This window comes from Vigna unguiculata, chromosome 8 (genome assembly GCF_037176805.1).
Source record: "Vigna unguiculata cultivar grain cowpea cultivar isolate G323 ecotype 2 chromosome 8, ASM3717680v1, whole genome shotgun sequence".
Taxonomy (NCBI): domain Eukaryota; kingdom Viridiplantae; phylum Streptophyta; class Magnoliopsida; order Fabales; family Fabaceae; genus Vigna; species Vigna unguiculata.
In genome coordinates, this window is record NC_140799.1 from 10,357,325 (window position 1) to 10,381,255 (window position 23,931).

Here is a 23,931-nt window from a genome sequence, read left to right on the forward strand (position 1 = left end):
AAAGGACCTTTAATGATGGGTTAGGTGAAGTGGAGTTTTGGGTAGTAGAGGGGGATCCAGTATGGATATGGGTTTCCAGGGTTGCTATTTTTGTTGTAATGTCACGTTGGAAGGCGGTTTGGGAGGCTATGAGGTTTTGGATGGCAGAGGCAAGGAAGTCATAAGAATTTTGTCAAGAAGACATGGTTAGGTTAAAGAATAACACTCTCAATGAAAGCATCAACCATAATAAACTCACTTCGAGGGAAACACCTCCTGAAACGTTAAAGAGAGAAAAAATAGAAAATAGAAGGGAATAGAAGGTTCATTAATTCTCAATGCCCTAAAAAAGGGATCATGCCAATAGTACATATAGGATCCTTCTAACAAATTCCCTATTCTTACGGTTAGGTAACCAATCATCAGCCAACTGTCATTCTTAAGGAATTAACATGTAAAAACATATTTTATCCTCAATTATTACATCACAAAATCCTTCATCCATTTGGGCTTTATCTGATTCCTCTTAGCTCTTGTCTGCTGAAATAGTGGGCTCCTATATTCATTCTCACCCAAGTAATCATATTTCTCATTGGGTTCATCCTCTTCTATCACAGCTTTGATCCACATACCCTCCATCTTAGGGCTTCTTCCTACACCCCAATTGGTTTCTACTATACATCAAGTGTTAGAATTTTTTACCATTATGACTGTACCTAACTTAGTTGTTGTGGGTAATTAAAAAAAGTTACTACAACATTTGTTTTTAACGGAAACGTTACACCTCCAAAGTTCTTCTTCCATTTTGAATAATTTATAACTCATGCACCTCCAAATTTCTTTCATTCTGTTCTCCATAGAAACACCTCCAAATTTGTTCTATTTTGTTTTGTCCTCTTCATAGAAAAGCTTTTTTGTCTGAAACTTGGCTGACAGTGGTCCTGGTCTTGTTATTCAAACCTCTCTACCTGTGGTCCCTCTTCCAACCTTTCAGCCAGTGGTCCCTCTTCCAACATCGTGGTCCCTTACCATCTCTTTGTTATCATTCGACACAAACAGGTTAGTGTTCGCATTTATATTTCATTGCATCTTATTTTGAATGCTTGTTAATTGTGTTTGTTAGTTTATTGTTGTTTGTTGTTAAGGTAACATAACTAGGATTAATAATCATCTAAGTATCGGTTGTTGACATCCAATATTTATATTGTATAACAAGATGTCGACATTCATTAAAAACAAGTTCGCTATTATAGATCAGATGTGGACATCTGATATGTGTTGAATCTGTATGTGTTGAATTTGGATGTAGACATCTGGTGTATTCTACAAACGAATGTCACATTATTTTTACGGATGTGCACTTCTAGTTTCTTTTTATTTGTAACAGATGTTTATAAATTTTTATTGTTTGAAAGTTCAATTTCTATTTAACATAGTATTTATATTTTATCTATTTTTGTATGTTTTTGAGATAATCATTTATTAATTATTTTCTTTATTTAGTTTAATTATTTAATAAGTTTGTTAAAAAATAAAAAATCAAATTTAGAAACCAATCGAATGTGACATCGTGGTTTTATTGAAACTGAATGTGGACATCCAGTGTCTACCACAAATGAATGTGGATATCCTTATTAAGTTTGTTTTTTAAACATTTTGTTTTGTGATACAGTGATTTGACAAATCTAGTTAATTTTTTTTAGTTATTAACATAAATATTTAATAATTATGAAATTTAATTATTTTAATTAATTATTAAGTTTATGGTAAAAAAGTTTTAGAAAAGTATTAAAAAGCTAACTAGATGTGCACTTCTGATTTTTTTTATTTGTAAGAGATGTTTTTCTATTTTTATTTTGTGAAAGTTCAATATTTAATTAACATTGTTTATATATTTTTTCTATTTTTTTTATGTTGTTAACACATGATTTATTAACTATTATAATAATAAGTGTGTTAAAAAAATAAAAAACCAGATTTTTGAAAAACCTAGTGGATGTGGACATTCGGGTTTTGCTTGAACCAGATGTGGACAATAATTTTCTTTTATTTTTTTTTCTCATATAGTGATTTGACAAAGTTAGTTAATTTTTTTTAGTTATTAACATAAAAATTTAATAATTATGATGTTTAATTATTTTAATTAATTATTAAGTTTATCATAATTTTTTTTAGAAAAGTATTAAAAAACTAATTGGTTCTGCACTTTCGGTTTCTTTTTATTTGTAAGAGATGTTTTTTCATTTTTATTTTTTTGAAAGTTCAATATTTAATAAACATTTATTATATATTTTTTCTATTTTTTATGTTTTTATCATAATGATTTATTAATTATTATAATTATTTAATAAGTATGTTAAAAAAAATAAAAAACCAAATTTTTGAAAAACTTACTGGATATGGACATTTGACTTTTGCTTAAATAGGTTGTGGATATCCGGTATGTACAACAAACGACTGCGAACATCCGTAGTACGATTGTTTCTTAAACAACAATTTCTTTTATTTTCTTTTCTTTTCTGATACAGTGATTTGAATACACAAGGTAAAATATTTTTTACTTATTAAGATAATGTTTTAATAATTATTATATTTATTTATTTTAATTAATTAATTATTGGGTGTATAAAAAAATTATTTAAGAAAAGTAGTTAAATATTAACAGGATGTGAACATCCGGTATCATGTGAAAACAAATGTCAATTTTGTAAGTTGGATGTCTACATCTATAAACAATTATATATTTTTTTTTAAGTTTTCATTTAAATAATTTTTGGCCTTTTGATTATTGATCCAGTATATATTATTTTAGATATATAAATATTTAGAAATGGATGTCAAATTTGCAAACTCAATGTCCACATCCGCAAGTCATTTTTTTTTTATAATTTATCATGGAAATTAATTTTTTGATTTCATTTATTATATTTAATATTTTCCTTTTTACATTATTATCACTCCATTTTTTTGTTTTCGAACTTTACATTATCAGTTTCACAAAGTAAACCAATCATAGTATTTATTAAGATTCAAAAAGTTTTAAAATATCTTCACTTCATCTCTCTTTTTGCATGTTGGAATTTTCCATGGAAATTCAAATGAAAAGCTTGAGAAACTTAAAAAGACCAAAACAAAAGCTAATTATATTTAGAAGGATCAAATAAGAAACAAAAGCTAATAGGGCTGCATGTGATAAACAAAATAGATGTTCCACGAATTGACTCGAAAAATAAAATTAAGAGAATACGAGAACTTAATGTAACCATGTGCAAATCTATCGATTAAAGCCTTTAAATTAACATGAACAAAAGAACTGCAATATTACAAATACCAACATTTGTGAACCGGATGTCGACATCCATAACCCAATATTCACTTACAGATGTCGACATTCGTAATGGTGCATCCGAAAAATTGAAATTCGTAATGGTCCATTGCATATCATAACTATAATAAATAATAGGGTTAACTATGTTTTTGGTCCCTAAACTATTAGGTGATTTTGGTTTTAGTCCCTCTTTTAAAGTTTGGTCTAATTAGGTCCTTATCCTTTCAAAATTCATAAAATCAGTCCTCACTAACTCATGGCGTTAATGTTTTCTTTGACGTGACAAACAGTGATCTTCATCATCATTTCATTTGTAACAGTTGGCAAGTTAATTAATTTAAAAAATTAAATTAAATTTCCACCTCATATTCTTATTCTTTCTCAAACTAGGGTTTCTTTCCCCAAATCTCCCTGCCAGACACCTCTTCTCCTACCTCCACCCAGATCACATCACAAAAGCGTTCCCCCTCCACGGTCTTACACCTCCCATTTCTTCTTTGGCGCCTTCTTTGCCACCATGATTTGCCTAGCAATTACTATTTCCTCGAATTTCAGTTTCGACGAATTGATCGGTATAGACTTGTTTGGATGTGAATTCTTTGGGCAGGATGATGTTTTGTAAAAACCCTAGGTTTAATTGCAGATTCATTTTCTGATTGTGTTTGGGTAATTGATGCTTTCAACGATTTATGTCTATGTGATATGGTTTAAGTTTTGAATGGAATTTTTTGTTGTTAGTTATGAATTTTTTGTTCTACTGAATATATGTGTAGTCTAATGGATATTGTCTACAAAAAGATGTTTCAAATTAATTAATAATGTTGATTTTTTGAAAGGAGAGATGAATTTTCTATTGTGGTGATGAAGGAAGAATGGTGTTTTCTGTTGTGGTGTGAGGGGGTGGTGATGATGGAAGATGAATTTAGTTGATGTGTGCATTAGGAGAAGAAAGATATGAGCTTGTTGTTGAGGAAGACGATAAATATGTTTGTTTTGTAATGGATATTTTTAATTAAAAAAAGCCTGAATTGTGGTTGAGAAATGGAAGGGAGGAGATGAAGGTCGAGTCATAAAGGATGGTGGTGCTGGGAATGGAGAACGTGAAAAAGTTGAGATGGGTGTTGTATGAGAAAGAAGAAAATGTTTGAGAAATAAGAAGATGAGGTGGAAATTTAATTTAAATTTTTAAATTAATTAATTTGTCACGTGTTACAAAAGAAATGATGACGGAGATCACTGTTTGCCACGTCAAAGAAAACACTAATGCTGTTAGATATTGAGGACTGATTTCATGAATTTTAAAAGATAAGGACCTAATTAGACCAAACTTTAGAAGAAAGACTAAAACAAAAATCGTCTAATAGTTTAGAGACCAAAAACATAGTTAATCTTAAATAATAATCTATCAAAAAGGATTAGGTACACGAATGCTATATTTTAAAAGTATAACATTTAAAAAAATAATAAAATAGTGTTAAGATATCAAGGTATTTTTAACTTCAAAAATTAGTTAAAAATTGGTTAAAAAATAATATAAAATTTAATAAAATACTTGGTAATCACAAACAAAAACGTGAAAATATTTATTTTAGATTGTAGTTAATGAAATCTAATTTTCTAATAGATCAATTATAGGGCCGGTTAATTACTAACAAATGATGCAATAAAATTGTTAAGAATCTTAAGTAAAAAATCATAAAAATATTTGCTTCTTATACATAAAATCTGGTTAGAAAAGTATAAATTTTAAGAATTAAATAATATTAGTTAAAATATGAATATAACAGAACAATTAATTAAGAATTATAAAATATACCTATCACTATAAATAAAGAAATTCAATCTTGAATACTCTATATAAAAATCCTAAAATTATACCACGATATTTTTTGGCAAGAACAATTGAAAGACCTAGATCATCAATGACAATATCTGGTTGACCTCACTATGATAATCAATAACTCATTTAAAATCCACATTCATAATAAGAAAAATAAAAAAAAGGGTAAAATAGATGTTGACATCGACAATTGAAAATCCAATATTGGATGTCGACATCTGTAAGTTCGAGCTCTATTCCCACTATCCACATCCATAATAGGTTTAAAAAAAATGACTTATGGATGTCGACATTCGCAACACATGTTCCTCTACCGAATGTCGACATCCGTAATGACCCAATTCCTTTCACATCTTTACAATGTGCAAACTTTACTGAAACGAATGTCGACATCCACAATGCATGCTTTTCTACCAAATGTCCTCATTCGTAATGAGTGTTTTTTGCAAAGCTCAGATAAAACCAAGGCAAAAATACATCGTTGCCGCAGTGAATATCATTTACTGCTTTCATCCGTTTTCATCCACCTGCCAAGTAAAAATTTATTAGGGGTAAAATAGTAATTATTGGGGGTACTGAAGAAGACTTAGGGGTGTAGGGAGAAACCCCCTCCTACTTTTGTTAATTTAGGTATTTGGGCCAGCCTAATTCAATACACCCTCCTTCTCTATTTGCACCCCGACGTGTTTTTTTTAGGTTAAATTACCCTTTTGATCCCTCTATTTATCATGAAATTTCATTTTGGTCCTCACGTTTTTCGTTGTCTCAATTTGGTCCTCATTTTCTTAAAAATGACTCAATTTGGTCCTCATCGTTAACTTTGACCAGACGGTGTTAAAGTCAATGCCACATGTCAATTTCTGGTTTTTTTGAATTTTTTTAATATTTTTTGAACTTTTAATTTTTTTTTTGAATTTTTTTATTTTTGACACGTGTCATTTCACCGTTGTGCCACGTGTCAAAGTGACTCAATTTGGTCCCTATATTTGTTTTTAGTTTCAATTTAGTCCCAATTTTTGTAAAAATGAAGCAATATTGTCCTCCTTAGATTGAGACTCAATTTAATCTTTGTATACAACTTATGATAATATTCTTAATAAAATTGACATTTTTATTAAATATTTATAGAAATATTTTTAATTTTTTGTTTAGTTTTATTATTAAACAAAGTTAAACCCCAAACTTAATTTCAAAAATTAACAATTTTGTCATCATATATAAAGGCATCAAGTGTATCATATTTACAAACTTGGTAAAGATTAAAAATCAAATAACTTGTCACACATAAATTTAGGAACTAAATTTCAAGTTCAAAACAAAATCAAAGTCTAATGTTTTGTGTAGAATTTAAAGTTAATTTAAAATATTTATAGAAATATTTAATAAAAACGTTAATTTCAGTAAGAATATCACCATAAAATTTATAAGAAAGTAAATTTAGTGTTAATTTGAGGAAGGACAATATTGTTTCATTTTTACAAAAATTGAAACTAAATTGAAACTAAAAACAAATATAGGGACCAAATTGAGTCACTTTGACATGTGGTAAAACTGTGAAGTGACATGTGTCAAAACTAAAAAAATAAAAAAAATCAAAAAAAAATCAAAAAATATTAAAAAAATTCAAAAAAACCAGAAATTGACACGTGGCGTTGACTTTAACACCGTCTGGTCAAAGTTAACGGTGAGAACCAAATTGAATTATTTTTAAAAAAATAAAGACCAAATTGAGAAAAAAAAAATGTAAGAACCAAAATAAAATTTTACGACAAATAGAAAAAAAAAAGGGTAATTTAACTTTTTTTTATTTTAATATGGACCGGTTCAAGTCCATGCGGACAATACTACTCAGCACTGCCCAGTACCTTCCTAGTAAATCACAACTTTTGAAAAGGGCAAACTGGTCCATAAATACCCTATAAATTAAAACCCCTCTTTTCATTCCCCTCACCCTTTTACCACTCACATTCACATCATACCAAAACATCACAACAACAATTAAACTTCATACATAGTTCATATTATAAATCAGTGATGATCACCGGAGAAGATTTGTACAAGGTGATGTGCGCCATGGTGCCTTTGTACTTCGCAATGCTGGTGGCGTACGGTTCGGTGAAATGGTGCAAGATGTTCAGCCCGGAGCAGTGTTCGGGCATAAACCGATTCGTGGCGGTTTTCGCCATTCCGGTGCTCTCTTTCCACTTCATTTCGATGAACAACCCGTACCAAATGAACACCAGGTTCATCATCGCCGACACACTCTCCAAGCTCCTCGTGCTTCTCCTCCTCTCGCTTTGGACCCTCTTCTTCGCCAAAGGCTCCCTGGAGTGGCTCATCACTCTCTTCTCCCTCGCCACCCTCCCCAACACCCTCGTCATGGGCATTCCCCTCCTCCAAGCCATGTACGGCGACTTCACCCACTCCCTCATGGTGCAACTCCTCGTCCTTCAATGCATCATATGGTAACTAACTAACTAACTAACTAACCCAAATCTCTTCTTCACCGTCAACTCAAACGTCAAATATCATATCTATTCATTTTTCTCCCTCTATCTCCTTTCTACCAATTCAAATTTTCTACTATTTTTTTTTCCTATAATCTCAAAGATTTTAAGATATTTTTTATATTGTAGCATTTTTGTACAGATAAATAGATTGATTATTTCCTAATATTATATTAGTTTTTTCAGTGGCTAATACTATAATATGTTAGTTTTGGACTAATTAATGGTGGAGTAAGTCATAAGAAAGTAATAAAATGATGTAATTTTAATTGTTATTACATTGATTTCTATTAATGATAGCAAATTTTAATAATTGTTTTTCGTTAACCACTTATATTACTGACGGCACTGTTCATAGGAATAATGCAAATGCAAATGCATAATCAAGATTAATGAATCTTGTACTTTAGCTTATTTTAAGAAGTATTGGTTTAGTTTTGCATTCAATTCAAGTGCCTTTTTTCAAATTTGACTGAACTCACGATGAGGTGAATGGTGTTTTTCTTCAGGTATACTTTACTTCTGTTTCTGTTCGAGTACCGGGCGGCGACGCTTTTGATCCAGAGGCAGTTTCCGGGGCAAGCGGCGGCGTCCATCACGAAATTCCAGGTGGACGGCGACGTTATATCGCTGGATGGCCACGACATGCCGCTGCGGACGGAATCAGAGACTGACGATCACGGTCGGATCCGGGTGCGGATCCGGCGATCCGTTTCGTCGGCTCCGGAGTCCAGCTGCTCCATCGGCAACGCCGCAGTCCTCACTCCGCGGCCGTCCAACCTCTCTAACGCCGACATTTTCTCCATCAACACGCCTCTGCACCTGCACGACGGTGACCCCCCCGCCGGCGCCAGCCCCCACCTCTCTGGCTACGCCTCCTCCGACGCGTACTCTCTGCAGCCCACGCCACGGGCCTCAAACTTCAACGAGATGGACGCCGGCACCCCCGTCTGGGGGCGCTCACCGGTCGCCGCAGGAAAAGTGTGCCTCCAGTCATCCCCGGTGGCCAGGGTGGTGTGGGAGTCGCCGGGGAAATGTGGTAGAGGAGAAGAGAGACAAGGTTGCAAAGACAGTACTCTCTCAGGTACGTGTATTAATGATTTTGTATTATTATTTACAATTTCTTAAGAGTATTAAATTAGATCAAAGAATTTAAAGAATATGTATAATTAACATTTTTTCAAAATAAAAATCGCATTCTGATGCATAAAATTTATATACTAATGATTTAATAATATATTTCTTTTGTTTTTTTTTTCTTTGACTTGTCTGTAATATTGTTAATTTTTCCCTATATTTATTACAAACATTAGATCAAGCTTATTTGTTTCTTTAGTTTTATTGATCATTTATCGAGAATCTTCTGCACAAATCGTATTCCGTTTTTCTCTCAAACCTCTTAGTATTTTCTGGCGGCTTCATACCATATTTCTTAATTTAAAAATGATGGTTGTAATTATTAGCTAGGTGTATACTAAGTGAAATCGAAAGATAAAGAAAAAACAAATGTGACAAGTTTTATACAATAATAATAAAAATACAGAAAATAAATACATCCAAGTACATGAATGCATTGTTATTTAATAAAAAATTATGAATATTATTTCTATCCGTCAATTTCCATTTTTCTTAACTTGGCATATTTAATTTTAAGGACTTTTAAAAAAAAATTTGAGGACTTATAAGAAAAGTTATTCCATATTCAACTAAATGTAATTAATTAGAAGGAGATTTTTGGTAAAGGTTGTAAAAAGAAGTTTTTATAATTTTAAGATAATCTTTTAGTAATTTACATAAAGCAGTAGTAGCGATATCTGGGAACCTTTTTGTCTACAGACTCAACTTTTACACGTTGCACTGCTCTTTATTTATTCATATTATACATTTTATTACAACTTTTTGAACTATCCTGGAACAAAAGTGAATAGATATAAATAAATTATAATTATCTAATAAGTAAAATTTACGAATTATGATAGTGTTGTCTAAGAAAAAAATAGAATAGAAAGTTAAAAAAGTAAAAGTATTAGTGGGTGCAACGGTTCCGTGAATGAATAGTGTGGTAAGCGAGAACCTTGGCAGTGTGTTTGTTTGGGTTGTAATTGTAAATGAGAAGTACAAAACCTTGGTTCTTGAAGGTTGAGCTTGCGCATGCCCATGCTAGCTTTTCAGGCACTGCGCGTACGTTTTGTCCCCGACAATCGTCACCAATGGTCTTTGTCCTACTCTTACCAATTCACTGCTCATGTCGTACTCATCATTTGTTAACAATTCTTTCTTTCTTTTTTCTTTGAAGAGAAACTTGGATCGTTTTTAGCTCTACGTGCTTTCCTTTGCCAAAGTACGTATTATTCCAACTTTGTTAATTCTTGAAGCGAATTATGGTTTTGGTTATGTTCCATCATAAACTGTAAACTATGCACGTGAGAAATGACTATGCATATATATTAAACTCTGAAAAAGGATGGCTTCATAATTTGATTTTAGATCCTGAAACAGTACTCTCGGGCACTAGACAGGTGGTCCCTCCTACCTTCTCACGCCATCTCTAAAGTGAGAAAACATATAGTTACTTCAAATATAAAAAATAAAAATAAAAATCAAGTGGTCAAAGCATTATAGAATTATTTACCTGTATATATAAATTTGCCACTTTGCTTAGTCAGAAGCTTAATTGATAGTAGCCATCATTTGGAAGAGAGCACGTGTGTAATGATGATAGAAGTAATATCATTCCCTAATTGGTGGTGAAAATGGTGTACAGTCTACCAAATCATAACACCGAATCATAGGCCACCTCAATTTTCTTTTTTCATTTCAATTTTTTACTTTTCCTTCTATTCTTTCGGGCAACCATAATGACACAAAAAAACAAAAAATATTTAGTAAAACAATATAAGTCTCCTATTTATATATTTATCTTTATGCGGAGTAAAATAATATAACAAGTAGCGTGTCATGTAAGTCTCCTTCCTAATTATTCATACTCAACAATGAAATGCAGGTGGTAAAAGATTGAGCTTATTGCAACTTTTGGTTTGTATGTATGTGTTTTTTATTGTAATTATTTTTGGCAATTATGACAGACAAAGAAATGAGCTTCAGAGACAGCACCAAAGACAGAGTTGCGAAGGAGCAGAAAATGCCACATGCCTTTGTCATGATGAGGCTTATACTGGTTGTAGTAGGAAGAAAACTTTCCCGAAACCCTAATACATATTCCAGTGTATTAGGACTTCTTTGGTCTTTAGTCTCTTTCAAGTAAGTCATACACAAACCTCTTTACCCAAAACTAATTAATACTGACGTAAAGAACAAATAAATAAAGGACATAGTTTTATGAATTTTTTTTTTACTAATTATTCATATTTATAACAATTTATTATCATTATAAAAACGCTTGTTTTTTTTTCATATTAAAAATCCTTTTATGAATTTGTAATTAGCAGCCATGTAAATTTTATACATTTTATGATGTGTGATTTCGCAGATGGAATATGGAAATGCCAAGTCTTATAAAATCATCCGTCAAAATCATCTCAGATGCCGGCCTTGGGATGGCTATGTTTAGCTTAGGTATTACATTTGTTGGGTATTGGGCTCCCTTCCTATGTGGAGAAAAGGCCCAAAATTTGAGAAGCCCATGTCTCACTTAAACCTAGTGGAGAGGAGGCTATAAAATAAAGAGAGAGGCAGAACAATAGAGTCAGAATACACTGAAAGCCCTAACACATAGAGGGAGAGGTAGAGGGAAAATTCTGTTCACGTTTTTCATAGAGCTGTCGCAGTAAATTCGGCGCTGCGGATTCGTTCACCGTTGGATCGGGTTGAAATTTTTACAGCAGGTTCGGAACTCATTGCTCTTCATTCTGACCGGTCGGATCTTTGATACGAGGTCTGAGTTGGGAGATATTAATTTCGCACTGCAGCAGTGATTTGTAGAGGTTTTCCTCTCTTGTTCTTCTCTATTTGAAAGCTTTGTTGCTTTGTTATTTGGTTGGGTGTTGGCACTAATTTGTGCTATTGATTAAGACTCTTTTGTACTCTTGTTGATCATAGTGAAGCTATTTCTTTGGTCTGGACGACTCGTGGTTTTTACCCTTGATTTGAGGGGTTTTCCACGTTAAAAATCTTGGTGCCTTTATTTGTGCTTTTGGTGGTTTATTATTGCTGCTCTTTGATTATTGCTCCTCATAGATTCTTGCAAGTTAGGGGAAATTATATCCGCTGCATTCTCTGGTATATTGTTTGTTATTGTTTTCCCCATCAGAGTGGCATCAGAGCTCTTGGTTGGGCTATATTTACTTGCTTGAATGATGGAGGCAAATGCAAAGATGATTACTTTGAATGGTACAAATTATCATTTGTGGAAGGGCAAGATGAAAGATTTATTATTTGTCAAGAAATTGCATCTTCCGGTCTTTGCTACACAGAAGCCAGATTCTATGTCTGAAGAAGAATGGGACTTTGAGCACCAACAGGTATGTGGTTTTATTCGGCAATATGTTGAAGATAATGTTTATAATCATATTGCTAATGAGACACATGCCAGAGCTTTGTGGGAGAAGATTGAGTCTTTGTATGCTTCTAAGTCGGGCAATAATAAATTGTATTTGTTAAATTGCTTGATGAATTTGAGGTACAGGGAGAATTCTTCTATTTCTGATCACTTAAATGAGTTTCAAGGGCTCCTAGATCAATTGTCAGGAATGGGCATAAAGTTTGATGACGAAGTTATGGGATTATGGTTGCTTAATACTCTACCAGAGTCTTGGGAGGTATTTCGGGTTTCAATTACGAACTCTGCCTCGAATGGTGTTGTTTCTTTTCAGATGGCAAAGAGCGGTGCTCTTAATGAAGAGATGAGAAGGAAGGCACATGGTTCTTCATCTCAGTCTGAGATGCTTGTTACAGAAGCTAGGGGGAGAAGTCAGAAAAAGGAACATAAAGGTGGTAGAGAGAAGAGTAGGAGCAAGTCCAAGTCAAGATACAAGAATTTAGAGTGCCATTTTTGTCATAAAACTGGGCACATTCAGAAATACTGTTTTAAGTGGAAAAAGGAGAACAAAGACAAGAAGGGCAAACAGAGAGAGAATGATCATGATGATGATGATCGTGTCACTACTGCTACAGATGGTGATCTTGTTCTTCTTCGTGACTTTGAGTCCGTTAATCTTGTATCTGATGAGAGCATGTGGATTATTGATAGTGGTGCTACACTGCATGTTACACCTAGGAAGGAGTTCTTCACATCTTACACTTCTGGTGATTTTGGAGTGTTGAAGATGGGTAATGATGGTGAGTCTAAAGTGATTGGTGTTGGTGATGTTTGCCTGCAAACCAACATGGGAGTGCAGTTGTTGCTTAAAGGAGTCAAACATGCTCCGGATGTCCGTTTTAATTTAATCTCTGTGCAGTTGCTTGATGATTGTGGTTATGACAATCACTTTGGTTCTAGTAAATGGAAGCTCACTAAAGGTAACTTGGTTATGGCCAGAGGGGAGAAACAATCTAAATTGTATTGGACTAAAGCTTTGGTTGCTAAAGACAGTGTGAATGCTATGTATATGGAGGCATCTTTGTGGCACCGGAGGCTTGGTCATATAAGTGAGAAAGGGCTTAACTGCTTAGCTAAAAAGGATGTGCTTATGGGATTGAGAAATGCAGAATTGGAGAAATGTTCTCATTGCATGGCTGGTAAACAAACCAGAGTATCTTTTAAGAAGCATCCACCCTCAAGGAAGTCAGAATTACTTGAATTGGTGCATTCTGACGTTTGTGGCCCATTAAAGGTAAAGTCATTTAGTGGTGCAGTTTACTTTGTTACTTTTATTGATGATTGTTCCAGGAAGCTATGGGTCTATGCTCTTCAGCGGAAAGGTCAAGTACTTGAAAAGTTCAAGGAATTTCATGCTATGGTTGAGAGGCAATCAGGTAAGAAGCTGAAATGCATCCGTAGTGATAATGGTGGTGAGTACCGTGGACCTTTTGATGTTTATTGCAGGCAGCATGGTATTAGACACGAGAAGACTCCTCCTAAAACTCCTCAGTTGAATGGTCTAGCGGAGAGGATGAACAGGACCTTGGTTGAAAGGGTTACATGTATGCTTTCAGAAGCAAAGTTGCCTAAGCACTTTTGGGGAGAGGCATTGCTTGCAGCTGTGCATGTTATTAATCTCAGTCCCGCAGTTGCTTTGAATACTGAGGTGCCAAACAAAATTTGGTTTGGTAAGAATGTTAGCTATGATCATTTGCGTGTCTTTGGTTGCAGGGCATTTGTTCATGTTCCTAAGGATGAAAGATCCAAGTTAGATAAAAAGACAAGGCAATGTATCTTTATTGGCTATGGTGAGGATGAATTTGGCTACAGGTTTTATGATCCTGTTGAGAAGAAGCTTGTTAGAAGCCGTGATGTACAATTCATGGAAGATCAGACCATTGAAGACATTGATAAGGTGAAGAAGACCACACCCGAGAAAGACAGTAATCTCACTGATGGTAATCCGATGAGGTTGCCCACTCACAATTTGGAGAATGTTGAAACGGAAGCTCAAGACAATGAGCAACATGGTGATGTTGATGATCAACAGTTTGGAAGTGGAGTAGAGGTTCCAATTGATGATGCTCAAGAGGAACATGATGATGATGACGATCTTGGTGATATACCTGAATCACCTCAAGTCCAACTCAGGAGGTCTAATAGACAAAAACAACCTTCTACAAGGTATTCCTGTGATGAGTACATAACCTTGACTGACGGTGGAGAACCTGAGTGTTTTGAAGAGGCTTTGGATAGTGAAGAGAAGAAACAGTGGCTGGATGCAATGCAAGATGAGATGAAATCTTTGCATGATAATCACACTTACGACTTGGTGAAATTGCCTAAGGGCAAAAGGGCATTGGAAACTAGGTGGATTTTCAGGGTGAAACAAGATTCAAATTCTACACTTCCAAGGTACAAGGCCAGATTAGTGGTGAAAGGTTTCAGACAGAAAAAGGGTGTTGATTTCAATGAGATTTTCTCACCTGTGGTGAAAATGTCATCCATCAGAACTGTGCTAAGTTTAGCTGCTACTCTTGATTTGGAGGTTGAGCAGATGGATGTGAAGACAGCTTTCCTTCATGGTAATTTGGAGGAAGAGATATACATGAAGCAACCTGATGGTTTTCTTGTTAAAGGCAAGGAAGAATATGTGTGTAGACTAAGGAAGAGTCTATACGGTTTGAAGCAGGCTCCAAGGCAGTGGTATAAGAAGTTTGAGTCTTTTATGTGTGAGCAGGGTTACATGAAGACTACTTCTGATCATTGTGTCTTTGTTAAAAGTTTTTCTAATGATGACTTTATTATCCTGTTATTATATGTTGATGACATGCTTATTGTTGGAAAAGATATTTCCAAAATTGACAGGTTAAAGAAGACACTTGGCGAGTCTTTTGCCATGAAAGACTTGGGAGCTGCTAAAAGGATTCTTGGCATACATATCTCACGTGATAGGAGAGAAAAGAAGATTTATCTATCACAAGAGCAATACATTAGGAAGGTGTTGCAGAGATTCCAGATGGAAAATGCTAAAGCTGTGAGTACTCCTCTTGCTACTCATTTTAAACTGAGTGTTAAACAGAGTCCTTCAAATGAAGTTGAGAAGACCAATATGAGTAGAGTTCCTTATGCATCTGCAGTGGGCAGTTTGATGTATGCGATGGTGTGTACAAGACCAGATATTGCACATGCTGTTGGTACAGTTAGTCGATTTTTGTCAAACCCAGGTAGAGAGCATTGGAATGCTGTGAAATGGATTTTGAGGTATCTTCATGGTACAGTTGATATGAAGCTTTGTTTTGGAGGTGATAAACCTACTTTGATGGGTTACTCAGACTCAGATATGGCTGGGGATATTGATTCCAGAAAGTCCACTTCGGGCTATTTGATAAAGTTTGCAGGGGGAGCTGTGGCTTGGCAATCAAGACTACAAAGGTGTGTAGCGTTGTCTACTACAGAAGCAGAGTTCATTGCTATTACTGAAGCATGCAAGGAGGTGTTATGGTTGAAGAAATTCTTGCAGGAGCTTGGTTTTAGGCAAGATAACTATTCATTGTTTGTTGATAGCCAAAGTGCTATCCATCTTGGTAAGAATCCAACTTTTCATTCTAGATCCAAACATATTGATGTGAGGTATCATTGGATACGTGATGCTTTGGATGCTAAGTTGTTGGAGTTGAAAAAGGTTCATACAGATGATAATGGTGCTGATATGATGACTAAAGCATTGCCAAGAGGAAAGTTTGAAGTTTGTTGTGAGATCGCCGGTTTGGCGGTTATCTCCACATAGTTGTGAGGGGGAGATTTGTTGGGTATTGGGCTCCCTTCCTATGTGGAGAAAAGGCCCAAAATTTGAGAAGCCCATGTCTCACTTAAACCTAGTGGAGAGGAGGCTATAAAATAAAGAGAGAGGCAGAACAATAGAGTCAGAATACACTGAAAGCCCTAACACATAGAGGGAGAGGTAGAGGGAAAATTCTGTTCACGTTTTTCATAGAGCTGTCGCAGTAAATTCGGCGCTGCGGATTCGTTCACCGTTGGATCGGGTTGAAATTTTTACAGCAGGTTCGGAACTCATTGCTCTTCATTCTGACCGGTCGGATCTTTGATACGAGGTCTGAGTTGGGAGATATTAATTTCGCACTGCAGCAGTGATTTGTAGAGGTTTTCCTCTCTTGTTCTTCTCTATTTGAAAGCTTTGTTGCTTTGTTATTTGGTTGGGTGTTGGCACTAATTTGTGCTATTGATTAAGACTCTTTTGTACTCTTGTTGATCATAGTGAAGCTATTTCTTTGGTCTGGACGACTCGTGGTTTTTACCCTTGATTTGAGGGGTTTTCCACGTTAAAAATCTTGGTGCCTTTATTTGTGCTTTTGGTGGTTTATTATTGCTGCTCTTTGATTATTGCTCCTCATAGATTCTTGCAAGTTAGGGGAAATTATATCCGCTGCATTCTCTGGTATATTGTTTGTTATTGTTTTCCCCATCAACATTTCATATATATATATATATATATATATATATATATATATATTATAATATTATACCGTGACAAAGGGTAATTTAAAAAATAGATTTTATTCACATATAAAATATAAAAATTTAACAACCTTAAGTATCCCTAAGTAGAATACATCACTATTTGCCTATGGCCTCAATCAATTTCTGTAGTACATGATAGCTTTTCTATCAAGAAAGAGAACCAGAGAGGCATATACACATGCGGAGTTTCCTTTTATACATATTCGCCTTCACAAATCCCTTGACCTATAATAACAAATTAAAGAGGAAGACACAAGAAAACTAAGAGGGTAGGAGAGAGAAACACATGTAAAATAAATGTAATATGTCCTCATAGCACATGATGCTGGAGCATGTAGTAGTGATATATGTATTTATATACAAAAACAGTGACAGATACACCTTGCCAAATGTGCAGGACTTTTCATGGCCCTTCAGCCTCGTATCATAGCCTGCGGTACTAAAAGGGCAGTTATGGGCATGCTCATTCGCTTCCTGTGTGGACCTCTTATAATGTCTGCATCTTCCATTGCCATTGGATTGAGACATCACATACTTCACACTGCCATTGTACAGGTATTTGAGCTATATGCATATATATGTGGAATCACTTCACATGGAAATTGTACCTCATATACACCACAATAATAGGTTTATATATACTTCTAGGCTCATAAATGTTGCTAAAGGCAAAATTTAATATATCCCTTTACAGTTAGACCAATATAGCTGAAATTGTTGTACTTGTGTTTCTAAATTTGCCTCAATTTATGCTACCAGGCTGCTCTTCCACAGGGGATAGTGCCATTTGTATTTGCCAGAGAATATGGCCTGCATCCTGATATTTTAAGCACAGGGTAAGTAAGCATGTGTTAGGTTTTACAGAGGGGGTTTCACTGGGGAGAACAACACCAATGAGATCTGAGCCCAACCACATAAGACATTGACACCACTCTCAACCCAAAACCTTAAGGCAATGGGTTTATGGGTCTTTATTCTTATATAGTGCTCTACTTTCTCATTTCTGGTCAATGTGGGACTTAGACTCACACTTGAATTCCTAACAATCTCCCCCTCAAGGGTGAGAACAACACCAATGAGATCTGAGCCCAACCACATAAGACATTGACACCACTCTCAACCCAAAACCTTAAGGCAATGGGTTTATGGGTCTTTATTCTTATATAGTGCTCTACTTTCTCATTTCTGGTCAATGTGGGACTTAGACTCACACTTGAATTCCTAACAGCATGGAAACTTTTGCTTATGAGACCTCATTATTTGGACTTGATTCAATGCTTATAGCATCTTAATAAATTGAAAAAGTTTCAAACTGATGTTGAAGATATATAAAATTCCAATGCTGCATGTCATGCTGTCGTTGCTGGCTAAATTGGATTATATGTGTAAGAATATGCTTTTCACTTTCTTGATTATACAAGTAAGGTCCCAGAATGGTTTAATGATACAACATCAAGGTTGATTGGAGGATAAAGTACTCAGAAAATGGAATGATGGGAAGACTAAGCAAAGAGTATTGTATGTTAAGATACCCCACATAATAAGTTGATTATTATGCGGCTTTAGCTAAGATAGGATACCGAATCTATCAAAAATATTGTCCCTAACAACCAGGGCGTGTATAATTCAGACATACATAATTATGTGTGTTGTTAATTGTGACTCAAAATTTTAACCTTAAAAGCATTTTGGAGCACCCTCTTTTACCTTGTTAGTAGGTAATCATTAGTACAAGAAGAGTTTTCTTGATACTGAAAACCCAGAGAAGGATCTCTTTGAAAAACTTGATCTAGTAAGACTTTTAACCCCACCCTAGCTTACCTTTCTAGTGACCCTTTAGGTCAAAGTATAAGTCCAGTTAATGTTAACTTTCAATTAATATTTGCTGTCTTTTTCTCTTTTACAGGGTTATCTTTGGCATGTTGGTTTCCTTACCAATAACACTCTTATATTACATATTTCTTGGCTTATGAAGGAAAAGAAGAAAAGTTACAACCTTAGAAAAAAATCAGTGCATTGAAGAAAAGTATGATCCAAACTATGATAACCCTACTAGACTAGGTGGGGTAAATATATATATTGGAAAGCTTCCATGTTTCTCCATGATTCTGTCAGCACCGACCACAATTATAGACGAAGGTTGTCAATTATTGTAGACACTACCTGCGGAGAAGGTTGACTTTGGTAAGGCCAAACTTTTTTCAAAAGACACAAGTGTGTTAGGGGTGTGACAGAAATGGCACAGAGTTGTAGCTAGGGTTTATAGTTTTCGACATGCCCTGCTACATAGATTAGTGGTAGCCGAAAGGGAAATAAATATTATGATGACCAATTATTAAGGTAGGAAACTTGCTTTCTTGTTGGATGTTGGAAAAGCTCGTGGGAACAAATGTTGACCCTCCTCCCTCATATAAAAGTCGGAAGGTGACATTTTGCCAGATTTATGACACTCTAAGGCGATTTATGATTTTGTCTTCAATATATGAAACCAATGAGAATATAGTAATTGATTGTACGTGAAACAAGGCCTTGCCACAGTTGAATTAAGCTTTCAAAAGCAGATTCTTATTTTCTCTTTTAGTGGAACAACGGTGGGGTTGCATGCAACAGTGTTAAAATAAGGTTATTACTTATTGTAACCCCCTTATGTGTTTTTTTCAACAAGTTATTCTAATGGACACTTGATAAATTTAGTCGTTGATTTCTTTATTTTTAAGGAAGTCAATCTAATATGAACACAAGTGGTTTTATAAAGCAGAAGCGAGTTTACAATGTATGTGTTAAGCGTTTATATTATTTTAAATTGTAATCAAAAGGGCCACTATTAGTAGAAATTAAATTTAGTAATATACAACAAAAAAAATCAATAAATATATTATCTCAAAATTTTGAATTTGAAAGTGGCATCGTGATTTTTTTTTATACAAGTTTGCTTTGAAAAATTGTCATCTATCTATATTTTGCCCTTTTCTTCATACCATTCACAAAAGCATAGGAAAATAAGCTACCAACTTGGAAGAGAAAAAAAGTGAGACTAACATTGTTTATTATTTTTTCCCTTTTCTTTTCAGCAACAAGAATATATACGATTTTATTATTCTTTGTAACATCCTTTATCCTTATTATTTTGGATGAGATTTTTAGAGTTTTTCTTGAAATCTTCTTAGTGATAATACCTTTATAGGTGGGGTTCCTTTGTTAATTTAACTTATGATGAGTTGTGAGTTTATCATACATCTTCTTAAAGTCTGAAAAGTCAAATATTAAGGACTGTTCTCCCACATATGATTATGGAGCCCTTATTGAGAATAACATGTTAACTTTAAAAGGGGTTGAAAAAAGTTTAAAAATGCTTTCAAAGATTTTTTTCAGACATTGATGAGTAGATGGTACATGGGCACTGTTACTAGTTTAAAACAATTTTAAGAAGACTTTCATAATGAGTAAAGGATAACAAAAGCTTGCACATACGTAATAATTGAAGCAAAGTAACATTTGAAACTAATATTGTTCACTCTACTTTAACTATGTCTTGTTTTCCTTTAAAAAGCTTTTAAAGGATTCAACTACAATTAAATTTATTGTAAATATTTTTTGTGTAACTTATAATTTATAGCAAAGAACACAAAATCACTCTCGGTTATCCACCTAATCTTCCAGGAGATAAAACAACACGTGTAGACTTGAACAAATCTTAAGCGTTGAAAAGTTACAAGAAAAAATTCGATATGAACCTTAAAAGGTTGGAAGAATCTTGATCGAAGTTGTGGAGATCTGAAAACCCATGGAAAATGGAACAACAAGGGCAAAAGCTTGAGATTTATGGATGATATCTTGCAACATGTTTTAATAATGGAGAAAAATAAGAACATGTTTTAAATATAATAGAAAATGGATTGAGACTTAGAAATGGAGAAGAACACGACACCTTTGTGATGAATATCAAAGGATAAGTGCAAAAACATTCATCAAGCTTCTCAAGCTTCTCAAGATAAGAAACAAAGCAAAAATAATGCTATTTATAATGTTTGAGTCTTTCAAGAGAGGATATCTACCGAGTACCCCTTTCTTCTTATAGGGACATGCTTACCTAAGTCACTGTTAGGAAGACTTTCAATACAAGACCTCGTCTAAGTTGGTCACCACCCGAACCGAGCTCTGATACCATTGATGGATCTTCTGAGAGAGGATCATTGGGGAGATATAATACCAATGGGACATGAGTCCAGCCCACATATAAGGGATTGACATCACTCTTAACCTAAAACCTTAATGCAATAAGATTATTGGTTTTCATCCTTATATGGTGCTTGACTTTCTCATTTTTACTTAATGTGGGACTTAGACTCATACTTGAATTCCCAACATACAATAGAATGCCATGACACTAGTGCAAGAAGGGGGCAACAGTTGTTTTTAATATTCTGCACGGTTCCTGAACCGAAGCATATTGGGGCGAGGCCAAAAGGGGGAGGCTTTTGGCCTTGGGTGTGAACCGAAGCCATAGATCAACCTTTTGCCTCGGTTGAACTTGACTCGAAGCGATATATCTCCACGTTTCTACTTCGGTTCAAGTTGACCCGAAGCCATATATCCAACCTTCTACTTCAGTTATCCTGAAACCGAGGCCATATATGTCATTAAATTTTAAATTTATTTAAAAATTTGATGAGCTTTTGGCCTCGATTTTCGTTTGAACCGAGGCCATATACCATCTTTTTCTCTTGGTTATGGTAAGAACCGAGGCCTAATATGCTATTTTTTTAAATACATTTTCTGTTTTATGATTTTTCCCACATTTAAATCTGCATATGTTTTTCAGAAACAAACACAACACAGACCAGAATAGAATATTTTATAACACATCCAAAATCCAAATGCATTTAAAAGACAATTACAAATCATTCACAATCCAAATACATGTCCTAATAAAAACTATTGACATTTGAATTATATATTTTGCACATGCTATCCTACCAAACTTTATAGGCTTCGCGGGAATTGGGGCAAGACTCTTGAATTTCTACAAAATAAGAGATTAAGTTAAGTTAGAATATAGAAAGGCAATATTGCAAAGTATTCGTTTTAATTCAAATATATATTACCGTTTCCCAATTAGTTGTAATACGAGCGCGCACAACGGTTGTCATCCATTGCATTATATAGTAACCACACTCATATGAGTCGGTTTTTTTATTACACTACATTATATCAACAACGTTACAATTAATTAAAGAAGAAAATCAAGCAAACAATTATAAATATATGGATAGAAATATCAAACCTGGAGGGAACACCATATAAGACATTTTGCCTTAGTCGTTGATCTCTCTAACAACATGTTATGTCCAACAATTGAACTATGATATAGGGAATAAGTTAGGATATTTTTATATAATATCATATTCATAAGATTGACATTGAGGTTCTTATCAATCTATCACTTGTCTAAGATTGTTGGGGGAGGGCGGTGCAAAGGGAAAAACCACACAACAAGGTTCTCCATTAGGGAAATCACAAGTAACTACCAATGACGCCTTATAAGAAAATAAATTCATTCTTATGCATTAAAATGACTGATTATATTCATAAGTTAACAAAAATGACTTACCCAACAACATAAGGGACAAAATAAATTTCTTTTTCGCATTGAAAGCATTTGGTCACATATGCTTGGATGTCATCAAACTTGTTGCCTTCATGAGTGAGTTGGGGGTTTATAAACCCATATAGATCATTCAACCCCATAGTTTCAGTAACACCAGACAAATACCTAAACATAAAATTGATTTGATATAAGTAAATAGATAAATATATCAAATAACTATATATAATGACTAAAAGACTTACATCATCCACAACTGAATAATGGTAATATTTAGTTCCTTTTGTCCCTGTGCAAGCTCCAAGACATCTTGGGAATGCAAGTAAAGTGGGATCTCAAGGTCTCCCAAAAAATGTTAGAATCCAAAGGAACCTGTATCGGCTTATCATCTATGATTTCAGCAAGTTGGAGTAATGCACCAAGAGGATCTTCCAAAGAGAGAGGAATCTTCTTTAGTTGAGAATTTTCCTATATTGATGCAATTTTCGTTAAAATGGAATATAATTTAAATTTGAATATAATAAACATGTGTAAACTTAAAAATTTAGTATATGGTGGGTTTAAGAATCTATACCGGGGGGTCAGAAACAACCAAATCTCTAGGCCAGGCGAGGAAACATTGAAGTGTCTGAGCTACAATATATACCTCCTTTGTTGGCATAGGAACTAAAGCAAATGGCACAAGAACCTCCTCTACCGTGACCTTAACCTCATCCTTTGATAACTCCATTCCACGAGCCACTAGTGTCTTCTCTGTACCATCCCAAATATATAGCTGACATGGATGAGTGTCGTCTATGTCATCCCTGGGTGGAGCTGAACAATTCCCCTTTCCGCTTCTACCTATTAGAGTCAACGATTTATTAATGTTATTCAATTATTTTATTAAATATCATTTATTCAATTTATAAGTTATAGAAAACAGATTTACCCGTGGGAGGCACAAATGGGTCTAGTTCTGGTGGAGGATCCATTGGCGAACGAATGCCATAATACTCAAATTGGTGCATAAGTTCATCTTTCACCCTTATAGTGATTCTTTCCGTCAATCTTTCTTCATAATTAGCACCATGACTGCATGAAGACTGACGAGAGGAGGAATAAAAAAATTGACGTATGCCGACTCTTGATCCAGCACCACGCACACGTCCAGGGTGCTCAGACCGCCCAATTACAGCAGCAAGTATGTCATGACGACCTTCTGGAGTGAATCCTCCTTGAGTGCTCTACTCAACCAACGAATCCTACAATGTAACAAAAAAAGTTATAAAAAATAATACAATATAAAACATGAATGAGTTATTTAGATAAGAATTGTATCTTACAATTTTCTCATATATTTCTCGTGCAGATTCAGAAGTGTAGTTGCCCGATGTGCGTAGACGGTCTAACTTCCACTTTTGATGACATGATGGTGGTGAAGGAGGCTTAATATCTTCACCCTTAGAAGGTGGGCCTAGATTTTTTCTTTTCTGACATAATCTTCTCTTCAAGTTTTCTATATCCACCACGAGACAATATGTGCAGGTTTTTATTTTGAGCACTTATACTTTAAGCCTTTTTCTCTCTTTTATTGTAACATATAAAACC

The 23,931-nt window shown here is 34.4% G+C and overlaps 1 protein-coding gene across 1 annotated transcript; it reads left to right on the plus strand.

Moving 5' to 3' along the window:
* The first annotated feature begins 7,111 nt into the window (after nucleotides 1-7,111).
* PIN6 (Auxin efflux carrier family protein) lies at nucleotides 7,112-19,490 on the plus strand. Its single transcript, XM_028084047.2, has 7 exons — nucleotides 7,112-7,612; nucleotides 8,164-8,738; nucleotides 10,741-10,915; nucleotides 11,145-11,230; nucleotides 17,134-17,291; nucleotides 17,496-17,572; nucleotides 18,643-19,490. The coding sequence occupies exons 1-7, from the start codon at nucleotides 7,182-7,184 to the stop codon at nucleotides 18,707-18,709; spliced, it is 1,569 nt and encodes a 522-aa protein (XP_027939848.2). The 5' UTR covers nucleotides 7,112-7,181; the 3' UTR covers nucleotides 18,710-19,490.
* The last annotated feature ends 4,441 nt before the right edge of the window (nucleotides 19,491-23,931 follow it).

Coding starts and splice junctions, on each gene's coding strand:
- PIN6 (XM_028084047.2), top strand. CDS start 7,182: ATGATCACCGGAGAAGATTTGTACAAGGTGATGTGCGCCATGGTGCCT. Junction 10,916..11,144: donor TGGTCTTTAGTCTCTTTCAA/GTAAGTCATACA, acceptor GTGATTTCGCAG/ATGGAATATGGAAATGCCAA. Junction 11,231..17,133: donor GATGGCTATGTTTAGCTTAG/GTATTACATTTG, acceptor CCAAATGTGCAG/GACTTTTCATGGCCCTTCAG.